The following is a 19,963-nucleotide window of genomic DNA, read 5'->3' as shown; positions in this document are numbered from 1 at the left end:
TAAAAAGACTAGTTTGAATCAGTCTGAATCCTTCACTCATCTTGAATCCATCAGCATTATTACTGAATCAGCATCTTATCAACGTTTTACTTCACCACAAGATATTATTATTTATTTCAGTTATAGAAATAAGGCATGACTGCTTGTCCACATATGAAAACGTTAAAGGAACTCACACAAGTTTAAACTTTTTTTTTTGTAATAAAATGTACAAATTTAGCTTAGGCTATTATAAAAAAATATGCACCACACTTTTGTTCATTCTAGAACAAAACTTTTTTCCTTACGCTGTCAGTGAATTTTGCGTAAGAAAAAAAGATTTCCCCACACAGACATTACATTGGGTTTAACTGACCATTCACAAAGAGTTTGATTGACAGGCAATCTGACCAATCATAATGATGAATTTGGCATTTTGCCCGACAAACCAGACAGAAGAGTAGATTAACATTGGTGGATTCAAACTTGAAAACTTGGATGTACTGATGCCTTTCCAGAGTTGAACTTCTGATGTTCACTCGTGTTTATTTTGTGATATAGCTAGTAAAAAGGAGGAGATGATCAATTCATGTGCCCCTTGAACTGAGGCACTAGTGATCTGTCATGACACATTAAATAACCACAAAAAAAAAAAATCTTAAACTGATTCATTCAATGACACAGATTCAGGAACAAAACACCACTATTTTGTTTTAAGATGCAGAATGGTCCTACTTTACACTGCATGTAAAATGGAAATTACTTATAGTAAAATTTTATTGTTGTGTCAAGTGAAGTCTAGATGTGTAAAAACCCCAAAAGAGTTATGAAGAAAACACTGCCTGTAGAGACATTTGGTACCAACAAAGTCTGCAAAACCATAACCACACACACAGCAGTCTGTTTCAGTGAACACACATATGTGAATATGCAATACACACACATTTAGTGCTGATCCAGTGTTTTCGGGGACATGTTCCAGCTCCTGTGGGGAGGCCATCTGTACAGTATGCTGCTCTGGAAGAGCTGGGGTATATTATATAGACTCTATGTCTCTCTGAGGCACAGAATGCAAACCCACACATCTCTCCCACTTCACACAATGAGCGTAAAGAATCTGGGGATTCTGTGAAGAGGACGGGAACAGAACTGGCAAGAAATGCAGAGAATTTTGTGACTATGTGTGAGACGAGGCATCAGACGGAGCAATCGTGAGGGAAGGCATGAAGAAGTGTGTTTATCCTGTAACACTGCATGCAAGTGAGGGTGGGTTTGGGTATTTCCCTGTAAGTCTGTATGCCTTTGTTTAATTGTGTGTGTACACATACAAGCACATGTACTCTTGGAAGCCCCTCACTTCTCATTAGCAAAGGAAACACTCACACAATATCACGTAGACAAATGGTATACGATGTCTGGTCTACAGTGCATTTTATTATAGTCAAAAACTGCCCACTTATGAAGGAAGAGATAGTCTGACTAACATTTTAACCATCCAGATTGTTTGTTGTGTTGGGTGTATATTAACTGTAGTGCTTTCTGTAAGCCAAAACCCGGAAACAAGTTAGCAGTTATACCGAACAGGAAAGCTTTTGCAGACCCATTATGATTAGAATTGTGCTCTTGCAAACTATTCTGATTCACACTTTCAGAAAAAGTGTTTTTAAATAAAGTCTAGAGTTGTCAGAAGCTTAATTGAGGTGACGTTGGAGTCATATGACAGGGGTGTAGTTTGTTAAGCCTACATTTAGAATTTTGCTTACAGCAAATGTATTTAGGCCTCAAATTTAACAGAAATCGTGTTCATTTATGAAGGTTATTATGATAACCAAAACAAATCAAACTTTTGTCGGTCACATAATCAAAAAATCATATTAAGTTTTTGTTGAAGGAATGAAAGTGGTGTTTACAAGCATGATGGTCAAACTCCTAAAAAAAAATGTATTTACTTTTTTATTTAAAAATGATTTTACAATAATATTGAAAATATTTTTAAATGATTATACAATAATATAAAAAAATGTTTAATCTATAAAAATAGTCGCCATAATTTATAGTGATTTTTTAATATAAAAAAATATTTGTTATTTTTATTGCATAATAATTTTTAAATAAACAAGTAAATCAAACTTTTTTAGGTGCTTGTTTGTAATAACTATAATCATTATTATTAATTATTATTATTAATGAAACTACTCAATAATGTAATAATGTATTGGAATAATAAACAAATAAGTATTTCTGTCCATAAAACTAAATTTAGAAAATAAAACCTAATATTGTATATAATTTTTCAGTCACACTCTAGTCTTGGCACCAATTCTCACTATTAAATAACTAACTACAACTTTTCAATAAATCTCAATAAATATATAATTTGCTGATTATTAATACTTAGTAGGGTAGTTGTTAAAGGGATAATTCAAAAAAAAAAGATAAATGTTATGATTTACTCACCCACAAGCCATGCTAGTTGTATATGAATTTCTTCTTTCAGACAAATACAATTAAGAGTAATTTTTTTAAATGTCCTGGCTCTTCCAAGTTTTATAATGGCAGTGAATGGGTGTTAATATTTTGAAGTCCAACAAAGCGCATCCATCCATCATAAAAATACTCCAAACTACTCTGGGGGGTTAATAACAACCTCCTGAAGTGAATTAATTGCTTCTGTGTAAGAAAAATATCCTTATTCAAAACATTATATTCTGTAATCTCAAGCCTCTGCTAAATGTCATACACGCATTCACTAGAGAGTGGCTTTCCAATGGATGATGTACGCATAGCATTAGCTCCATGTGAATATGCTAGTCTCACGAGAATCAAGTTTTGTTAACAGCAAAGTCTTGGCTTATATCATATCCTGACAACATTTTTCTTCACAAACCCTTGTTTTGTTTTGCTCTCTTCTGTGCGCTTCTTTCTCACTTCTCACCAGAGCTTACGCTATGCCTACATCTTACATCATCTGCTGGAATACCACGCTCTCGTGAACGTGAGTATGACAGTTAACGGAAGCTTGAGATTACAGTTTATAAAGTTTAAATGCCATATGGATATGTTTCCTACACAAACACATAATTTCACTTCAGAAGTCCTTTATTAACCCCAAGGGACCGTGTAGAGTACTTTTAATGATGGATGGCTGCACTTTATTGGACTCCAAAATCTCAACACCTATTCACTGACATTATAAAGCTCGGTAGAGCCAGGAATTTTTTTTATACAACAATTGTATTTGTCTGAAAAAAAAAAAAGAGGACATATACAGTATTGTTCAAAATAATAGCAGTACAATGTGACTAACCAGAATAATCAAGGTTTTTCGTATTTTTTTTATTGCTACATGGCAAACAAGTTACCAGTAGGTTCAATAGATTCTCAGAAAACAAATGAGACCCAGCATTCATGATATGCACGCTCTTAAGGCTGTGCAATTGGGCAATTAGTTGAATTAGTTGAAAGGGGTGTGTTCAAAAAAATAGCAGTGTGGCATTCAATCACTGATGTCATCAATTTTGTGAAGAAACAGGTGTGAATCAGGTGGCCCCTATTTAAGGATGAAGCCAACACTTGTTGAACATGCATTTGAAAGCTGAGGAAAATGGGTCGTTCAAGACATTGTTCAGAAGAACAGCGTACTTTGATTAAAAAGTTGATTAGAGAGGGGAAAACCTATAAAGAGGTGCAAAAAAATGATCTCCAATGCCTTAAAATGTAGAGCAAAACCAGAGAGACGTGGAAGAAAACGGAAGACAACCATCAAAATGGATAGAAGAATAACCAGAATGGCAAAGGCTCAGCCAATGATCACCTCCAGGATGATCAAAGACAGTCTGGAGTTACCTGTAAGTACTGTGACAGTTAGAAGACGTCTGTGTGAAGCTAATCTATTTTCAAGAATCCCCCGCAAAGTCACTCTGTTAAAAAAAAGGCATGTGCAGAAGAGGTTACAATTTGCCAAAGAACACATCAACTGGCCTAAAGAGAAATGGAGGAACATTTTGTGGACTGATGAGAGTAAAATTGTTCTTTTTGGGTCCAAGGGCCACAGGCAGTTTGTGAGACGACCCCCAAACTCTGAATTCAAGCCACAGTACACAGTGAAGACAGTGAAGCATGGAGGTGCAAGCATCATGATATGGGCATGTTTCTCCTACTATGGTGTTGGGCCTATTTATCGCATACCAGGGATCATGGATCAGTTTGCATATGTTAAAATACTTGAAGAGGTCATGTTGCCCTATGCTGAAGAGGACATGCCCTTGAAATGGTTGTTTCAACAAGACAATGACCCAAAACACACTAGTAAACGGGCAAAGTCTTGGTTCCAAACCAACAAAATTAATGTTATGGAGTGGCCAGCCCAATCTCCAGACCTTAATCCAATTGAGAACTTGTGGGGTGATATCAAAAATGCTGTTTCTGAAGCAAAACCAAGAAATGTGAATGAATTGTGGAATGTTGTTAAAGAATCATGGAGTGGAATAACAGCTGAGAGGTGCCACAAGTTGGTTGACTCCATGACACACAGATGTCAAGCAATTTTAAAAAACTGTGGTCATACAACTAAATATTAGTTTAGTGATTCACAGGATTGCTAAATCCCAGAAAAAAAAAATGTTTGTACAAAATAGTTTTGAGTTTGTACAGTCAAAGGTAGACACTGCTATTTTTTTGAACACACCCCTTTCAACTAATTGCCCAATTGCACAGCCTTAAGAGCGTGCATATCATGAATGCTGGGTCTTGTTTGTTTTCTGACAATCTACTGAACCTACTGGTAACTTGTTTGCCACGTAGCAATAAAAAATATACTAAAAACCTTGATTATTCTGGTTAGTCACATTGTACTGCTATTATTTTGAACAATACTGTACACCTAGTATGACCTGAGTATGAGTAAATCATGGGGACATTTAAATTTTTGAGTGAACTATCCCTTTAAGTTTAGGTGTGGGATAGGATTAAGGTATCTAAAAAATATATGGTCATGCAGAATAAGGTATTAACATGTGCATTAAAAGAACAAAAAAACAGCCAATTTGCTAGTAATATACATGCTATACAACTTGTTAAAAGAGAGAATTGGCCCCTAAACTAAAGTGTTTCCATTTTTTTTATGTATTGATATGATATGTACAAAGTGTCTCAAAATAAACTTTAAAAGATTTGATTCTGCTAAAACGGACAAATGTTTGTGCTCATCTTTCAACCCGACTTAAAAACACTACTAAAAAGCTCTGTAAACACGTTCTCCAGGAAGTTGTAAAGCCAGTCAGTCAGATTAGAGGTTGCCAGATTGAGAAAGTGCTTTCCAGTTTAGTGTGCAAAATGCATCAGATGGTCAGTGAACAGATTGCTGGGGGTCAGTGTGCCTGCTATCTGAGATTACACACATGTGCACATGTACATTACACAAGCACAGAGACACATTGGTTGCAGGGAGATCCACTGTTTGGTAATGTGATGATTCCAGAGGGTGATGGATGACCATGGGTTCTCCACAGAGGTGATTAATAAAAAATGCAGAGACACAGGAAGAGGTGAGCATTAAAACTCTCTTCTCTCCTCTGGTTCCCAACAATACTCCATCCACCAATAAAACTGCAGGCTTAAATAAGCCTCTTATTTCACTCAGACTTACTGACTGTAAAACTACAGCAGGAATCACATGAGAAACCATGGAAACTATTAAGATGACCACTAATGAACAGACCATATTACAGTGGCTTCTGTCAGAAACGAAAGCCTTTAAAAACAAGATTATAATAATGAGAAGCTTTCCGAAGAGTGAAGGAGAGAAAGTACCACTTTGGGGCCAGTATGTGATGTGCATGCCTCATTTACCATCTCTGTCATCACAAGCTGAGGTTCCATTCAGTCTTTCACCCCTTCATTCATGCTTTTTTTAGCTATGTGCAACAGCTTAGTACAGACCTTGAAAAACCAAGGTTCTTTCATTTGACCGCAGCTGTGACATTTAACCAGACTGTCTTCAGTTTAAGAGTGAATTTGTTCGCATGAGTTCTTCTATTCTCTTTTTCCTTAGCTGTTAACTTCGATGTTAAGCAACTCCAGAACTAGTAAGAACAGAGCTTGTCCTCATCTGATGCTGCCTGAAATGCAAAGAGGCCGAGTAAAAGGACACACAATCGCTGTTCTGCGTTATCTCTCTTGCTGTTTGCTTACCAGAGCTTTCAATCATGTGATCTGTTCCTGTTGTAGGACTCACATTCACTTCATCTCAACTCCAGTGAACCAGAAGAACACAGAAAACAGACATAGCTTTCAAGATGACTATGACTCAGCACAGACGTGCAGTCAAAATGAAATCAAAAACGACCATTTTGGGTCAATGTTTTGGTCCAAATCTACTAATATATTCAATAATTTTAAGGGGTGGTTCATTGCGATTTCACTTTTTTTTACGTTAGTTTGTAATGTTGCTGTTTGAGCATAAACAATATCTGCAAAGATACAAAGCTGAAAGTTAAAAAAAGTGCACTGTATCAAATGATTCAATGTATAAATACACCTGATATAAAGTGGGACCGCACTTACTTAAAAAAATACTAACGACCTCAAAATGTGGTAATGTATGCATATATAAGCATTTTTTAAACAAAATATGCAACGCATGTACACGGATACACTGTTTATGTTCAGATCAAAATGTAAACAACGTAAAAAAGTGTGTTGGTGACACAGAACAGCATACATTATGTATGTGATACTCTCCAAAATGGTGTGGAGGAGACTAACTTTTGAACAAAGTCATAATTTGTATTTTCTTTGCACACAAAACTATTTTCGTAGCTTTATAACATTACAGTTGAACCACTGATGTCACATGGATTACTTTAACGATCTCCTTGTTACGTTTCTGAGCCTTGGTCGTGTAAGGATTCTTGCAGTCTATGGGAGGGTCAGAGAAATCTCAGAATGCATCAAAAATATCTTAATTTCTCTTCTAAAGATGAACGAAGGTCTTACAGTTTTGGAACGACATGAGGGTGAGTAATTAATGACAAAATTTTCATATTTGGGTGAACTATCCCTTTAAGTAATGGCGTGTTCAAGGTGTAACGAAACTTATTACTTGATGATTAAACAACATAAGTCAGATTACAAAAGTACAATTGCAAATGCCATTCCACTATGACTTTAAAAGAATGAACCCCCTTGCAGATTCATACTGTAAGTGCACAAGTAGTCTTTTAGTAAGCAGCTTACTAAAGTGCACTTACGGCCAGGACAATCTATCTGGAGCAATCTGGGGTTAAATGTCTTGCCCAAGGGTACAATGAAGAAGCGAGTTCCTCCTTACTGGGATTAAACCAGCAACCTTCTGGTCAAGTGCCCTAAGCTTAAACCAACACCACCTTTTCAGATTAAAAGAAATCAAATCAGCACAGACCCATGAAATCACCCATAATTTCAGCTTCATCATTTCTGAAACACTCACAAGCTTCCAGCTCTGAGCTGCAGCCCCAGTTTTCCTTTAGGGAAACATCAAAGCTCGAACTGGCCTTTGAAGTCAGAAGAGCAGAGCCGAGCGGCATCCATCTCACCAGTCTGCCCTGCATTTGTTTACAGCTCTGTTCTTGGCTAATATAAAGCAGAACGTGCGTGTTACACGCACCCAAACTAGATGAAACAAGGTTTCTGGCAAAAAAAAAAAAAAGATTCTAACATAATGATACTCCTGTGACAGACACGGCGAGGCTGGTAGAGGCGCGGTATATGGCATCCGATGATTACACCGGGGGCATTGAGCTAATGACAGCTCTCCGTACCGCAGGCAGAAAAGACTCCCCGCCTTCTGCAGGCCTCGTGGCCGCAGTGCACTTCTGCTTTTTCAGCAACATGCATGTGAGATAATTTTTTTGGGAATGGATGGCGACCACAGAGGGTCATGGCTTGGACTGATCCCTTTACTGGATCTCAAGAGCCCGTGGCTTGGCGTGGAGGAGAAGTCGTGGTTCTGTGCATCTGCATTAAGAGTTACAGCAAGCAAGAAGTGAATTAGACAAACCTTCTCTTTTTTCTCTCCCAAGGTCACTATTGAGCTTTAATGGAATGAGTGCCAACATGAAAACGGTTCTTCTTTACACACCCATTCAACAAAGCTTGTTATTTGAACTGGTACTCCCTTGAGACGTGTACTGTCCCTCAGATCACACATCCCTCCTTCTGTTCTTACAAACGCAATGCCGAGCGGTACAGCATGAGAACAGGGTGTTGACATGCATTTCTGTGTGGGAGTGATTCTGAGCGTGTTTCCAACCTTATCTCTCCTTACACTTGTGATCGGTGTATTTAAACACCTGCACACTCTTTTGTGCTTCTCACACCTTCAGCCAACCTGACGCTTTTTGCTCTGTTTTGTATCATATGGTACATTTGGGGACGTGGTTTCCCTTCCACCCAATGTTTGTTTCTTATCTAAGGTCACAAAATGTAAATAAGTCACTTTATACACTGCTGTTAAAAAGTTTGGGGTCAGAGTGATTTTTTCAGTTTTTTTTAAGTAATTAATACTTTTAAAATGTACCAAAACACATTACATTTTTTTTTAAATGCTATTCTTTTGAACTAAAAAGAATCAGGAAAAATGTATCGGTAAGCAACATCACTGTTTTCAACATTTGCCATAAGATGTGTTTTAGACAAATTTTTGACTAATTTCCAAAGGATCATGTGACACTGAAGACTGGAGCAATGGCTACAGAAAATTCAGCAGTTATTTTATAAAAGACATTTCACAATATTACTGTTTTTATTTTATTTTTGATTAAATAAATGGCAGAGAAAAACCTACCAACCCTAAACTTTTGGACAGTAGAGCAGCTTACATGGTGAAGATTTAAATGTGTAGTTGGGTCAGTTTGGTACCTTTGTGAAAATACTGTATGTCAAAGGTTTTGAAAAGTAACACGTAATTGCATGTGAAGGTTAATATTTGACCGTCAAACTTCCTTACATGTAATAATGCAGCTTAAACACCACATGACACCCAGCTAGGAAGATGACAGGTGATTTTAAAAGCTCATTTTCAACATCAATAATTTCTTGGGGATAATAAGATCAGTATAATAGAAAATCTTTCGAGTGAATAAAACCGAGACAGGAACAGCTTTTAGGGTAATTAGTTTTCATCACACGCCTATGAAAACGTTTGATGAGTCATTTAAGATGCAAAAAAAAATAAAAAATCTGAGATGTTGGGATTTAGGATATAAATGCCTGTTGTTACCTAGATCCCTTGAGACAATGGGTGGGAAGCGCATTTGTACTGGATGTGTCCAAACCAGTTTTTGGTTCCCACGTTACAACATGTTGAAATGGACACAAAAAACCCCAAACATGTTGTTGTTGGCATTACTGCCAGTGATTTACTTGGGATATCAACAGTTGACACGGATGACAAACAATGCTGACATTATACTACTGCTGTTATGCCCAAACTACACATGGGTCATTCCACGAAATGAGTCTTTTCTGTTTTAAAAAGGTGACATTCCGACAGAAAAGTCTTAATTGTTAATAGACTGTTTTCATTTTCTAAATGAGTCCAATATTAATAAACTGACTTCTAAAGTTGTGGTGAATTGGAAGAAACTAAAAAAAATTTTTTCCCATATTTTGATGTACATCTGAGTGGATTAATTTCAAGCCGGTTTCAATAAACACAATGTTAATAAATTGCATACTATAATATATTTATATTTATATATATATAGCCTATATCGAGAGGGGAAAAACTGCTTATAGTTCCACATAAAATTTCAATGCATGTAGTAACCAAAGCTATAGTTCTACATAAAATGTCAATGCATGCAGTAAACAATGATAGGCTATCTCACTGATAAATATGTTATTTGGCATTACAATTCAGCATGGTGCACATTTTTGATTTGTAGTTCCCACCAGTTATCGTGATCAAACTAAAGAGTCTGTTTTTGCTATCATGCAAGTATATGATCAGATAGAGGTGGCCTTTAAAACTCGTGCACAGTGAGTGTGACATTACACAATCATCTGCTAGCGTGCACTGGTGATAGCAACGACTGCATGGCTTTGCATTGGTGAAGGAAGTCAAAGGTGGGTCTAGTTCACCCTGGGTGAAAAAAAGGTATGACACACATTTATGCACAGTGTTCTATCCCGTCTAAATTTATTTACATCCAAAACCACAGAAATTAAACTGCCAGTGCCAACCATCTCCATTCTGCTATCGTCTCGCCAATTGCTTGCTTACTGAGATTCCCAAACAAAATAGTCCAGTTTGATTGTGATTCATCAGTCGGCTATACTCACCCGAAGAGACGGAGGAACCCGACAGACTCGAGTTGCTGGACGCTGCCATCGCGTCTAATTCACTGAATCTTCCCGCTTACTGGCGTCTGTTACGGCTTGACAGCTCTTCCATCTCAGTCTCTGCTCTCCTGACCTGTCTTCAGCTCTCCAGAGTTCCTCCTAAACAGCCGATAATATCCAGCTGTGAGCGTCGGATCAGACGGGAGTCGCCAGCGCTGCGCTGCCGCATTTACAGTCGCGCGTGCGGCAGCAATAGAACCATATGATGAAACTAGTTGAGCCAACCTCAGGTACACTTGCAGAAAATGTGTAAACTCATTTACTCTTTATCTTGATGAAAAGCAGAATTGAAAAAAAAAAAACTTCCCGACCGTGCCGTGTGCTGTCAGTGCCAGTAGGTTTCGCCATATTTAGAGACAGGGATTTGACTGTTTCGCTTCCATGTGCCACTTCAAGGCTCGTAACAGACACACAGTGTGTGTAGAGGCGAATCCGCCTTCTTAAAGTGGAAGAGACGCGCGCGCATTCCTCCTGCCTACCTGAGCGTGCGGTAAACCTACTTACATGACTCTCAGCTGTGTGCCTCTGTGACCATATGAGAAAGTTGCGTTGCTTTTGCTGTAAAGAAATGTTGCATGTTTAAAAATTATGGCTTTACTGTGCTTTGACATGCTGCAAAGGTACATCATGCGCATAACACAACACAGTATGGTACAGTTGGTGTTCCCTTACTTTAAAAAAAGACATGTAATTTTGTCACAGTCACACCCCCACTTGAAAAGCATGTTGCACTTTCCACAAATATAGTATAAAGAAGACCTAAGTCTACCTTTTCCTGTCTAAAAAAGGGGCAGTAAAAAGATATGAGACTAGGCTACCTTTAGAAAATGTATAATGTCAATCTCAATAGGTTCAACGAAATATTTTTCTGTTACTCATTGTTTTTGAGGTTTGCTTTAAGGTTTGTAACCAGCATTTGAGATGTGTTTAAATACAATTTAAAGTTTAAACCAATCTAGCAATAAACATAAATTAAATACCTAGTTTGAGGACATTACCCATCATTTCTTGGGAGTCACAATTTTAAAGGGTTAGGGCACCCATAAATGAAACTTAGCCTGTTATTTACTCTATATATGACTTTCTTCTTTCAGACGAATCTAATCGGAGTTATATTAAAAATTGTTCTGGCATAAGCTTCTAAACTCATTGCAGTGGGCAGGTGTCCAAAGCACATTAAATAAAGTGTGCACATCCATATTGAAACTGGGGTGAATAAAGGCCTTCAGTGGCGAATATCCATATAATATCCATAAAAATATCCATATTTCAAATGTAATAAACACTTTATCACTTCCACCATCTGTCATACGCAGAAGCAGCTGACAGTTCTCCATACTTGGAGAGAGAATAAAACAAAATGCTGGTCATAAATTAGAAGTATGCGTGCTTTATTTAATACAGAGCACCGCACATGACATGCAAGAAAAAATTAATTAATTAATCGATTACTAATGCGTTCCCTCGATTTACTATGGCGTTGAATGAATTTGTAAATCGTGTGCACAATTTATAAATCGAGTGAACGAAATAGTAAATTGAGGGAACGCAATAGTAATCGTGTGCACATTTTAGTACATTGAGGGAACAAATTAGTAAATCGTGCACACAATTTAGCCTAATATTTTTTCCTGCATGTCATGTGAGGGGCTCCGTAATTTTGACGTTATTTAATTGTATTTAATGTTTTGGAATGTTAAAGAGAGACCCCAACTGCAATAATAACACTTAGAGGAGCCAGGACACTTTTTTATATATAATTCTGATTGTATGTGTCTGAAAGAAGAAAGTCATATACAACTAGGATGGCTCGAGGGTGAGTAAAACACAGCTTAATTTTCATTTTTGGGTGAACTAACCCTTTAAGGAATCTTACATTTTTGGGCATTACAATTTATTCATATTCAATAATAATTCATATTAATATATACAAATGGTTTTTACTACAATGTATTGGTCAAACTTAATATTGATTTTAATTGTTTAATAACAGATGATGAGGTCAGTCTTTCTCACGCTCAAAGGTTAAGTTAGCTCTGTGGCATGTTATACAAGGCCTTTTCTTCATAAATGTCAGGTCAGAGCAAGTTTTTATTGGGGCAAGAAGTCACATCCATTTTAAATATTATGAATTTATACAATTTACTCTTTTGTTGGACAAAATAGTTTGACATTTTTATGTTTAAATAATTGTATTGGTTTTATAATTGTTTTACAATGTTTATATTTTGTAATGTATTATTTTACCTGGTTAGATTTTGTTCAAAAAGTTCATAATGGATTGTTTAATGGCAACACACCCCACTTTTGAGGAAAATTCAACCTGTATTCAACATACTAACAGTCGGCATGTTCAATGGCTTTTTGTAGTCAAGACATTAACATATCTACAGAAGATGATTTTTTTTTAAATAAAGCAACTCTAAGAAAAAGCCTATTAAATAAAACGGTCAACTAGGCCTTTTCTATTACACAGCAAATGCATATTGCATAATATTATATATTGGGCTGGGGACTGGTTCTCTCAAATGGACCTGTAGGGGTCAGTGTTGGCGAAGTTCCTGGCTTCACTGCGATCACATGACTGCGATGCCACATAGTCATGTGACTGCAACACATTCAAAGCGTGACAACAAGCTGATGCCGATGCAAACGGCTTCTGGATTTCTGATTGGCATCTGGCTTCAAGGTAACGCTATTATTATTACTGATCAGGAAAACAAGATGTATGTAAATGTTCAATTACTTGATTTGATAAGTTATCACACCTGCCATTCCTGCATATTTTCTTTCCTGTTTGCATATTCATAACATAATAATGCCGCATTATGTGTTGGTTTTCGATCATTCACCGACTGACAAGAGATTTGTCGTCTTTGCGCTCATCTTCTGATATGTTTAGTCTTGTAATAACAGGTAGCAGGTAATGCGAGCCTTTTAATATCAAGCTGGGTCTGTGATCCCCGTGTCATGTTTCTTTGCTGTCTGCAGTTAAACTCTATAATGCTGAAGAAAACGCTTAGGCTGCTGTTCCTCTGGGCTTTTCTGGAGTCGGTCAGCTCCCAAGGCTGTTCCTCGTTCTTCTGCCGGAAATCACACCGTGTGAGCGGGACACGTTTTGGAGTTGACCCGGGCAAACCTCTGATGCTCACCCCCTATCTGGAGGAAGGCAAGATAGAAGAAGGTATGTTTGCTGTTTGCATAGAACAAGTTCAGTTACTCTTCTTTCGTTCTTCTTTTACTTGAATTCACTAAATCTCATACATAGGAAGTTATCTTTATAAGATCTTTACCCTGCTGAAAAGCATATGCTGGTTAAGTATGTTTTGATGCTGGCTTATGTTGGTAAAAGCATAAACCGGCCAAGGACCAGCATCCCAGCATCAAAACATACCTAACCAGCATATGGTGTTTTTTCAACGGGGAGATAAGTCTTTATAAGGTATTTTCCATATTATGGAGAAGTTAATGCGAGATTGATAGATAAATTGAATTAACTTTGGTTTTCCACAAATTATAAATGCTTTCATACAGTAATTCACTGATGTTTCTGACCTGTATGCTAATACACATTCTTTTTTGTATTGTGGATAATCAGCCAAAAAACTGAGTTTGGTGGGACCCCTTCCTGGAGCCAATGTCAAGAGTTACTCAGGATATCTCACTGTGAACAAGACTTACAACAGTAACCTTTTCTTCTGGTTCTTCCCTGCCCAGGTAATATGTTATGTATGTATATGTTAATGTTATGCACTTAACATTTTTTTGACATTGTACATGAATGGCACTAAAGATAAGACTAATCTGCTGACCGTAGCTTCTGCGTCAGTTGTTTTCAGAAGTCGTTTACAACAAGTTATACAGTTAACAGCATTCAGTGATGTAATTACCACACACTTATTTATTGTAGCATGTTTTTCTGTGTTTAGGAGAGACCAGAGACCGCTCCGGTGCTGCTGTGGCTTCAGGGGGGACCTGGAGGGACATCTATGTTTGGCTTGTTTGTGGAGCATGGCCCATATTTTGTACATAAGAACCTCACGTGTGAGTACAAATGCCTCTGTGCTGTCTTACATTATGTTGATGGAGATTAGCATGTTGTTTGAACATTTTATTATAGATGTTTTTGGGCCAGAAAGGAATTTTTATTTGCTTAATAGTGAAACCCTACACTTGAGATATCAATGTATGAAATTACCTTAAAATGTTAGATTTTAACCCTTTAATGTTGTTCTGCAGTGGGCTATAGGGATTTCCCCTGGACATCACGATACTCTGTTCTTTACATCGATAACCCGGTGAGTAGACGCTCCGGTATTCAATACAATATATCCCAAATTATCAACATGCACGATATAGTTTTCGTGGGCACTTCAAAATAGAAGAATAATTTTCTCATCAACATGTTAATACAAAACCCATTTCATCGCAGCACTGAATACTTAAATACTTGCATTTAATTGCATTTAATCTGGACATGCCCTAGATATTGTTCAAAAATATTTTGTTCTTTTATTGTTTGGTTACACATTACATGTAATGTTAGCATGTTAACTAATGAGACCTATTGATCAGCTATTGTTCTTGATGATAATTCTTTTGAATTTTAAATTATTTGATACGTTAGTTGACATATATAAATGTTCTGTCTATTGCTTTATTGTATTTAAATGTTCAGTTCTTCTTGTAAGAAAAAAGTTATTAAACCTGTTACACAGTATTATGGCAATTTTTGCAACTTATTTTAATATTGTGATATACCGTGGTAAAATCTTCAGTAATGATCAAAACTTTTTGATACCGTCACATGTCTACCGGTGAGTTTGGTGTATTTTAATTATTTCAGAATTGGATTGATATGTCTGCAAATGAGGGCTGTTACAGTTAATAGTCCTACATGTGATATATTAAACATGGACATTTTTAGATGCAATTAATGCATTTATAAAAAATATTTTATTGTTATTCTGTTTTTTTTTTTTTTTTTAAATAATTTGCATAAAAGTTGTTTGCTCAAGTCATTTTCACTTAATTCTTAAAAACAGGAAAATTTGTTATACTAAAAAAAAATAATTAGGAAAATTTGTTATATTATTTCCCTTGCCTTTTATGCAATGTGTTTTTTTTTGTGTGTGTGTCTGAAATGAGGTAGGGAACACTGCTGCATACATCTGAGTGTCTTTATGTGGAGATACATATTTTCTGTCTTGTGCATCATCCACACAAAATCTAAGAATATAATTATTACACCTTTTTTTTTTTTTCTTTAACAAGGAACTAAGTTAAACAAGTCCCATGTATTTTATCACTTGACAGTCTTACTGCAAATATGCTAATACAGTATGTGAATCCAGTGTTTCTATGACAGGTTTTAATTGAATTATTCACACTAGATGGATATTTGTCGTTTATTTTTAAGGTTGGGACAGGATGGAGTTTCACTGAGGATGACCGAGGGTTTGCCCAAAACCAGGATGATGTGGGCAGAGACTTGTACAGGTACAGTACAGTGGCAAAAGTTTAATGTATATCTAAGACAACGTGAGATGTGATAAATATTAGGGTTTTTTGTCCCCTCCGCAGCGCCCTGACTCAGTTCTTCCAGATATTCAGTGAGTTCCAGTCTAATCCGTTCTACGCTACAGGCGAGGTGAGGAAGTGGACATAACTACTCTCTTGTACAGTAAAAATACTCTGTTGTTAACCATTTAAAATCCATAGTCATATGCAGGAAAGTATGTTCCAGCAATTGGCTACTACATCCACAAGAACAATCCCTCTGCCAAAGTGAAGATCAACTTCAAAGGAGTGGCCATTGGAGATGGTCTGTGTGACCCTGAACTGGTGAATGAAAATGAGATTTCCTTTTTTAAACCTATCAGATGCCAGATAATTATAATTCACCGAAGTGCTATTGCTTTGAACTGGCTCTAAGGCACTATAAACATGTATGTAAAGCTTCTTTGAAATGATTTTGCTCATATATGGACTTGAATCTCTCTTATAATCCACTTTGGTCTCAGATGCTGGGAGGTTATGCAGATTTCCTCTATCAGACGGGTCTCGTGGATGAACTGCAGAGGCAGCATGTGCAGATGCAGACAGATGCAGGAGTCAAACTCATCCAGGAGCAGAGATGGGTGGAAGCCTTTCAGGTGAGTATGATTAATCGGGACACCCTGCATCGTCTTTATTTCATCCGTTCTGAAAACATCTCGTCTCTCCATCAGGTTTTTGACAGCTTACTGAATGGTGATCTTACTCCTTATCCCTCATTCTTCCAAAACGTCACTGGCTGCACCAACTACTTCAACTACATGCAGTGTCAGGTACCCACACATTTCATCACAAGCAAATGGATGGAAATAAAGTGCTCTTGATTTGAATGGCTATGTGTTTTTCCCTAAACAGGAACCTCCAGACCAGGAGTACTTTTCAGCGTTTGTGACTCTGCCGGATGTTCGACGTTCCATCCATGTTGGAAATCTTACATTCCATGACGGCTCAGATGTTGAGAAGCATCTGCTTCAGGATGTCATGAAGTCCATCAAACCATGGCTGGGCGTCCTCATGGACAACTATAGAGTGAGGAAACAGTTTCATTGATTGGGTTGGGAATTTTATGGCCTTTTTGTTAAATGACTTGACTCTATAATCATATTAATTCTTAGGTTTAGGGATGTACAAAAATGTATTTATTTATTTTTTATTTATTTTTTCTGTCCGCTGATGTTTATCGGTGTATTCACAGGTGTTGATCTACAGCGGACAGCTTGACGTCATCGTTGCAGCCCCTCTGACTGAGCGCTTCCTGCCCACAGTGAACTGGTCTAAAGCGGACGAGTATAAAAAAGCAGAGCGCTTCCACTGGAAGGTCCAGCCTAGTGATACTGAAGTGGCAGGTTACGTACGACAAGTGGGAGAGTTCTTTCAGGTGAGGGTTCGCAGTACTGCTAGATCAGTATATTTAATTTATCAACCATTATGTTATATAATCATTGGCTGAAAGCCATACCTATTCTGTCTGTTGTTAATTCCAAAACCTGCTTACTTTTTTCTTCGTTGTAGGTCATCATCAGGGGAGGCGGGCACATTTTGCCTTATGATCAACCAGAGAGATCATTTGACATGATTGACAGATTCCTTTCTACAGATGGGTTCTCATCACATTGATACACTAAACTCATATTGAATGTAAAGTGACCACTGAATGAAGTTGTGTAATGAGTTTTTCAATGCAAAAGTTTGTGCTATTATGAAGAGTTGGGGGACTAATTTTAGTGGACTATGTGTGAAGTGTGGGGGCTATGTTTTTATTGTACATGATCTGTTTATAATTAAAATATGATTTGGGTATAATGTACTTTTATTTTTGTCTTTTACATTTTTTATCTATTCAGTGTTATGAGTTACTAGCATAATTTTACATTCTTCATTCATTTACATTCTTAATCATATCATAAACAATTAAACACAAGAAAAGCTATAACACTTTATTATCAGGACAAATTCTCACTAGTTGCTTATTATCATGCATATTACTAGGATATTGGCTGTTCATTAGTACTTATAAAGCACATATTAATGACTCATTCTGCATGACTATATTTTAGATCCCTTAATCCTATACCCTATACATAAACTTAAAAACTACCTTACTTTTTAAAAAGATCTATTAGGAAAAATCTAATTTAGATTTTTAGATGAAAGTTGTTGTTAATAATTGAGAACTGGTCCCCCAAGTTAAAGCTTGACCAATGAATAACATAAAAGACATGCTGAGGATAAGAGGAAGACAGAAGAAAGAGGAAAAAATGCAGAGGTAGACATTCAAAACTGGTATGACTTTCACAGGAAGGAAGCAGATTCATTTTATATTAGGAGTGTAAATAGGCTAAAATAGACCAAAAATAGGCTAAATAGAATGTGTAGTTTCGCATATAGCACAACATGCTAAAAGTAAAAATGAAATTTACTCCTTTTTAATGAACGGTGTCTTGAACCTTTCTCAAGACGTTTGTTTCTTTGGTGTTTTAACAGTATTTCCTTTGTGTGTCCGGCAGGGGGCGACAGCTCAGTGTAAAAAAAAAAAAAAAAAAAAAAAAGAATATTTCATATTGATAGTTGTTAATAACTAAATATTTGTGGCATTTCTACAATTGATGTCTTAAAATTAATATGTACCTTGTATTATTTAATTCTACATTTTACAGTGTGTTTTTTTTATGCCAATTTTAATATTCCTGGTTTCTGGCCATAACAAAGTTGTTGCTGTTTTTTTGCAACCAGTTAATCCTATTTAAACTTTACCCTTTTTCTGTATATAGAATGAACTTATTTGTTGCATTTAAAATGTATGATATATTGGCATCAGGCCAATGTTATAGAAATACAACATGAAATACATTCATGTTGTGAAATGTAAATTTAATTGATAATTAAATTTTTCATAAACTGGCATTATTTTGATAATAATGAGGCTATGTATCTAGTATATATATATATATATGGATGTATGTGTGTGTGTGTCTGTGTGTGTGTGTGTGTGCAAGGACGGGGACAATTTTTTATATGCTAATATTTCTAATCCTGAGTGAATACAGCCGTGGCCAAAAGTATCGGCCCCGTTGGTAAATATGATCAAAGAAGGCTGTGAAAATTAATCTGCATTGTTAATCCATTTGCCAGTTTAACAGGTCTAAATTTTCTCCTATAATGCCTGATGAGGTTAGAGAACACCTGACAAGAGATCAGAGACCATTCCTTCATCCAGAATCACTCCAGACACTTCAGATTCCCAGCTTCTCCTCTTCAGTTCACCACACTCTTTTCTTTTCCGATACATTTCAAAATAGCGTTCAGGTCAGAGGACTGGAATGGCTATAGCAGAAGCTTGGTTTTGTGCTCAGTGACCCATTTCTGTGTTGTTTTTTAGGTTTGTGTTTGGGTAATTGTACAGTTGGAAGATTCAGACATGGCCCATTATAAGATTTCTTACAGAGTCAGTCACTTACTGATTTTTTATCTGCTGGTATTTGATAGAATCCATGATGCCATGTGTCTAAACAAGATGTCCAGGACCTCCAACAGAAATATAGGCCCATAACATCAAAAATACAGCTGTATATTTAATTTTACATGGGATACTTTTTCTATCTCTGTTCACCAAACCCATCTTGAGTGTTTGCTGCTAAAAAGATAATTTTTTAGTTTCATCTTCTCACATTAGCACGATATAGACAGGTCCTCTTCCAGGCAGTTTCATAACATTTTATGTTGATTGGAGATTCTTAATTATTGCCTTGATGGTGGAAATGGGAATTTTCTCATTTTGATGGATGATTAAGGGAATTTGGGCTTTGTTTTCCCTTCTCTTTATATTTCTATGAAACAGGTATGGCTGGATAATTTTCATAAAATCACGCTGGAGTGCTCAAAATTGTGAATATGAATGGAATATACTTCAGAGATATTTTACTCATAAGAATTTCTGTGTGTGTGTGTTGGGGGCAATTATTGTGTCCAATAAATATTTGAGAAAAAAACTTTATTTCAACCCCCCAAACACCCCACTTTTAATTCTTTTTAAATTCTTATTATC

The 19,963-nt window shown here is 36.6% G+C and overlaps 2 protein-coding genes across 3 annotated transcripts in view; one reads left to right on the top strand and one right to left on the bottom strand.

Annotated features, from left to right (window-relative positions):
* The window catches only part of chn2 (chimerin 2), a 46,051-nt gene extending 35,171 nt beyond the window's left edge, over positions 1-10,880 (bottom strand). The window contains exon 1 of the mRNA XM_026284335.1: positions 10,303-10,880. Coding sequence (XP_026140120.1) covers positions 10,303-10,351 — 49 coding nt within the window. The 5' untranslated portion in view covers positions 10,352-10,880. The remainder of the gene's footprint in view (positions 1-10,302) is intronic.
* Positions 10,881-12,928: 2,048 nt separating this feature from the next.
* LOC113116270 (probable serine carboxypeptidase CPVL) lies at positions 12,929-17,725 on the top strand. 2 transcript variants are annotated; one of them, XM_026284333.1, is made up of 13 exons: positions 12,929-13,051; positions 13,354-13,546; positions 13,961-14,079; positions 14,292-14,406; positions 14,602-14,660; positions 15,782-15,861; positions 15,946-16,012; positions 16,084-16,206; positions 16,386-16,517; positions 16,593-16,691; positions 16,774-16,947; positions 17,114-17,296; positions 17,431-17,725. In XM_026284333.1, exons 2-13 carry the CDS (start codon positions 13,366-13,368, stop codon positions 17,533-17,535), a joined length of 1,437 nt encoding a protein of 478 aa, XP_026140118.1. In that variant the 5' UTR covers positions 12,929-13,051; positions 13,354-13,365; the 3' UTR covers positions 17,536-17,725. The 2 variants fall into 2 exon arrangements, with proteins under 2 accessions (XP_026140118.1, XP_026140119.1); XM_026284334.1 differs by lacking the exon at positions 12,929-13,051 and adding an exon at positions 13,236-13,285.
* Positions 17,726-19,963: the final 2,238 nt, after the last annotated feature.

This window comes from Carassius auratus, chromosome 16 (assembly GCF_003368295.1).
Source record: "Carassius auratus strain Wakin chromosome 16, ASM336829v1, whole genome shotgun sequence".
Classification (NCBI taxonomy): Eukaryota; Metazoa; Chordata; class Actinopteri; order Cypriniformes; family Cyprinidae; genus Carassius; species Carassius auratus.
This window is presented reverse-complemented; position numbering and strand designations above follow the sequence as displayed.

Bases quoted from the DNA above. Each gene is read 5' to 3' on its own strand.
- LOC113116270 (XM_026284333.1), top strand. From the start codon at position 13,366: ATGCTGAAGAAAACGCTTAGGCTGCTGTTCCTCTGGGCTTTTCTGGAG. The intron at 15,862-15,945 runs GTACAGTACAGT...TCCCCTCCGCAG, and splicing joins GTGGGCAGAGACTTGTACAG to CGCCCTGACTCAGTTCTTCC. The intron at 17,297-17,430 runs GTGAGGGTTCGC...TCTTCGTTGTAG, and splicing joins AAGTGGGAGAGTTCTTTCAG to GTCATCATCAGGGGAGGCGG.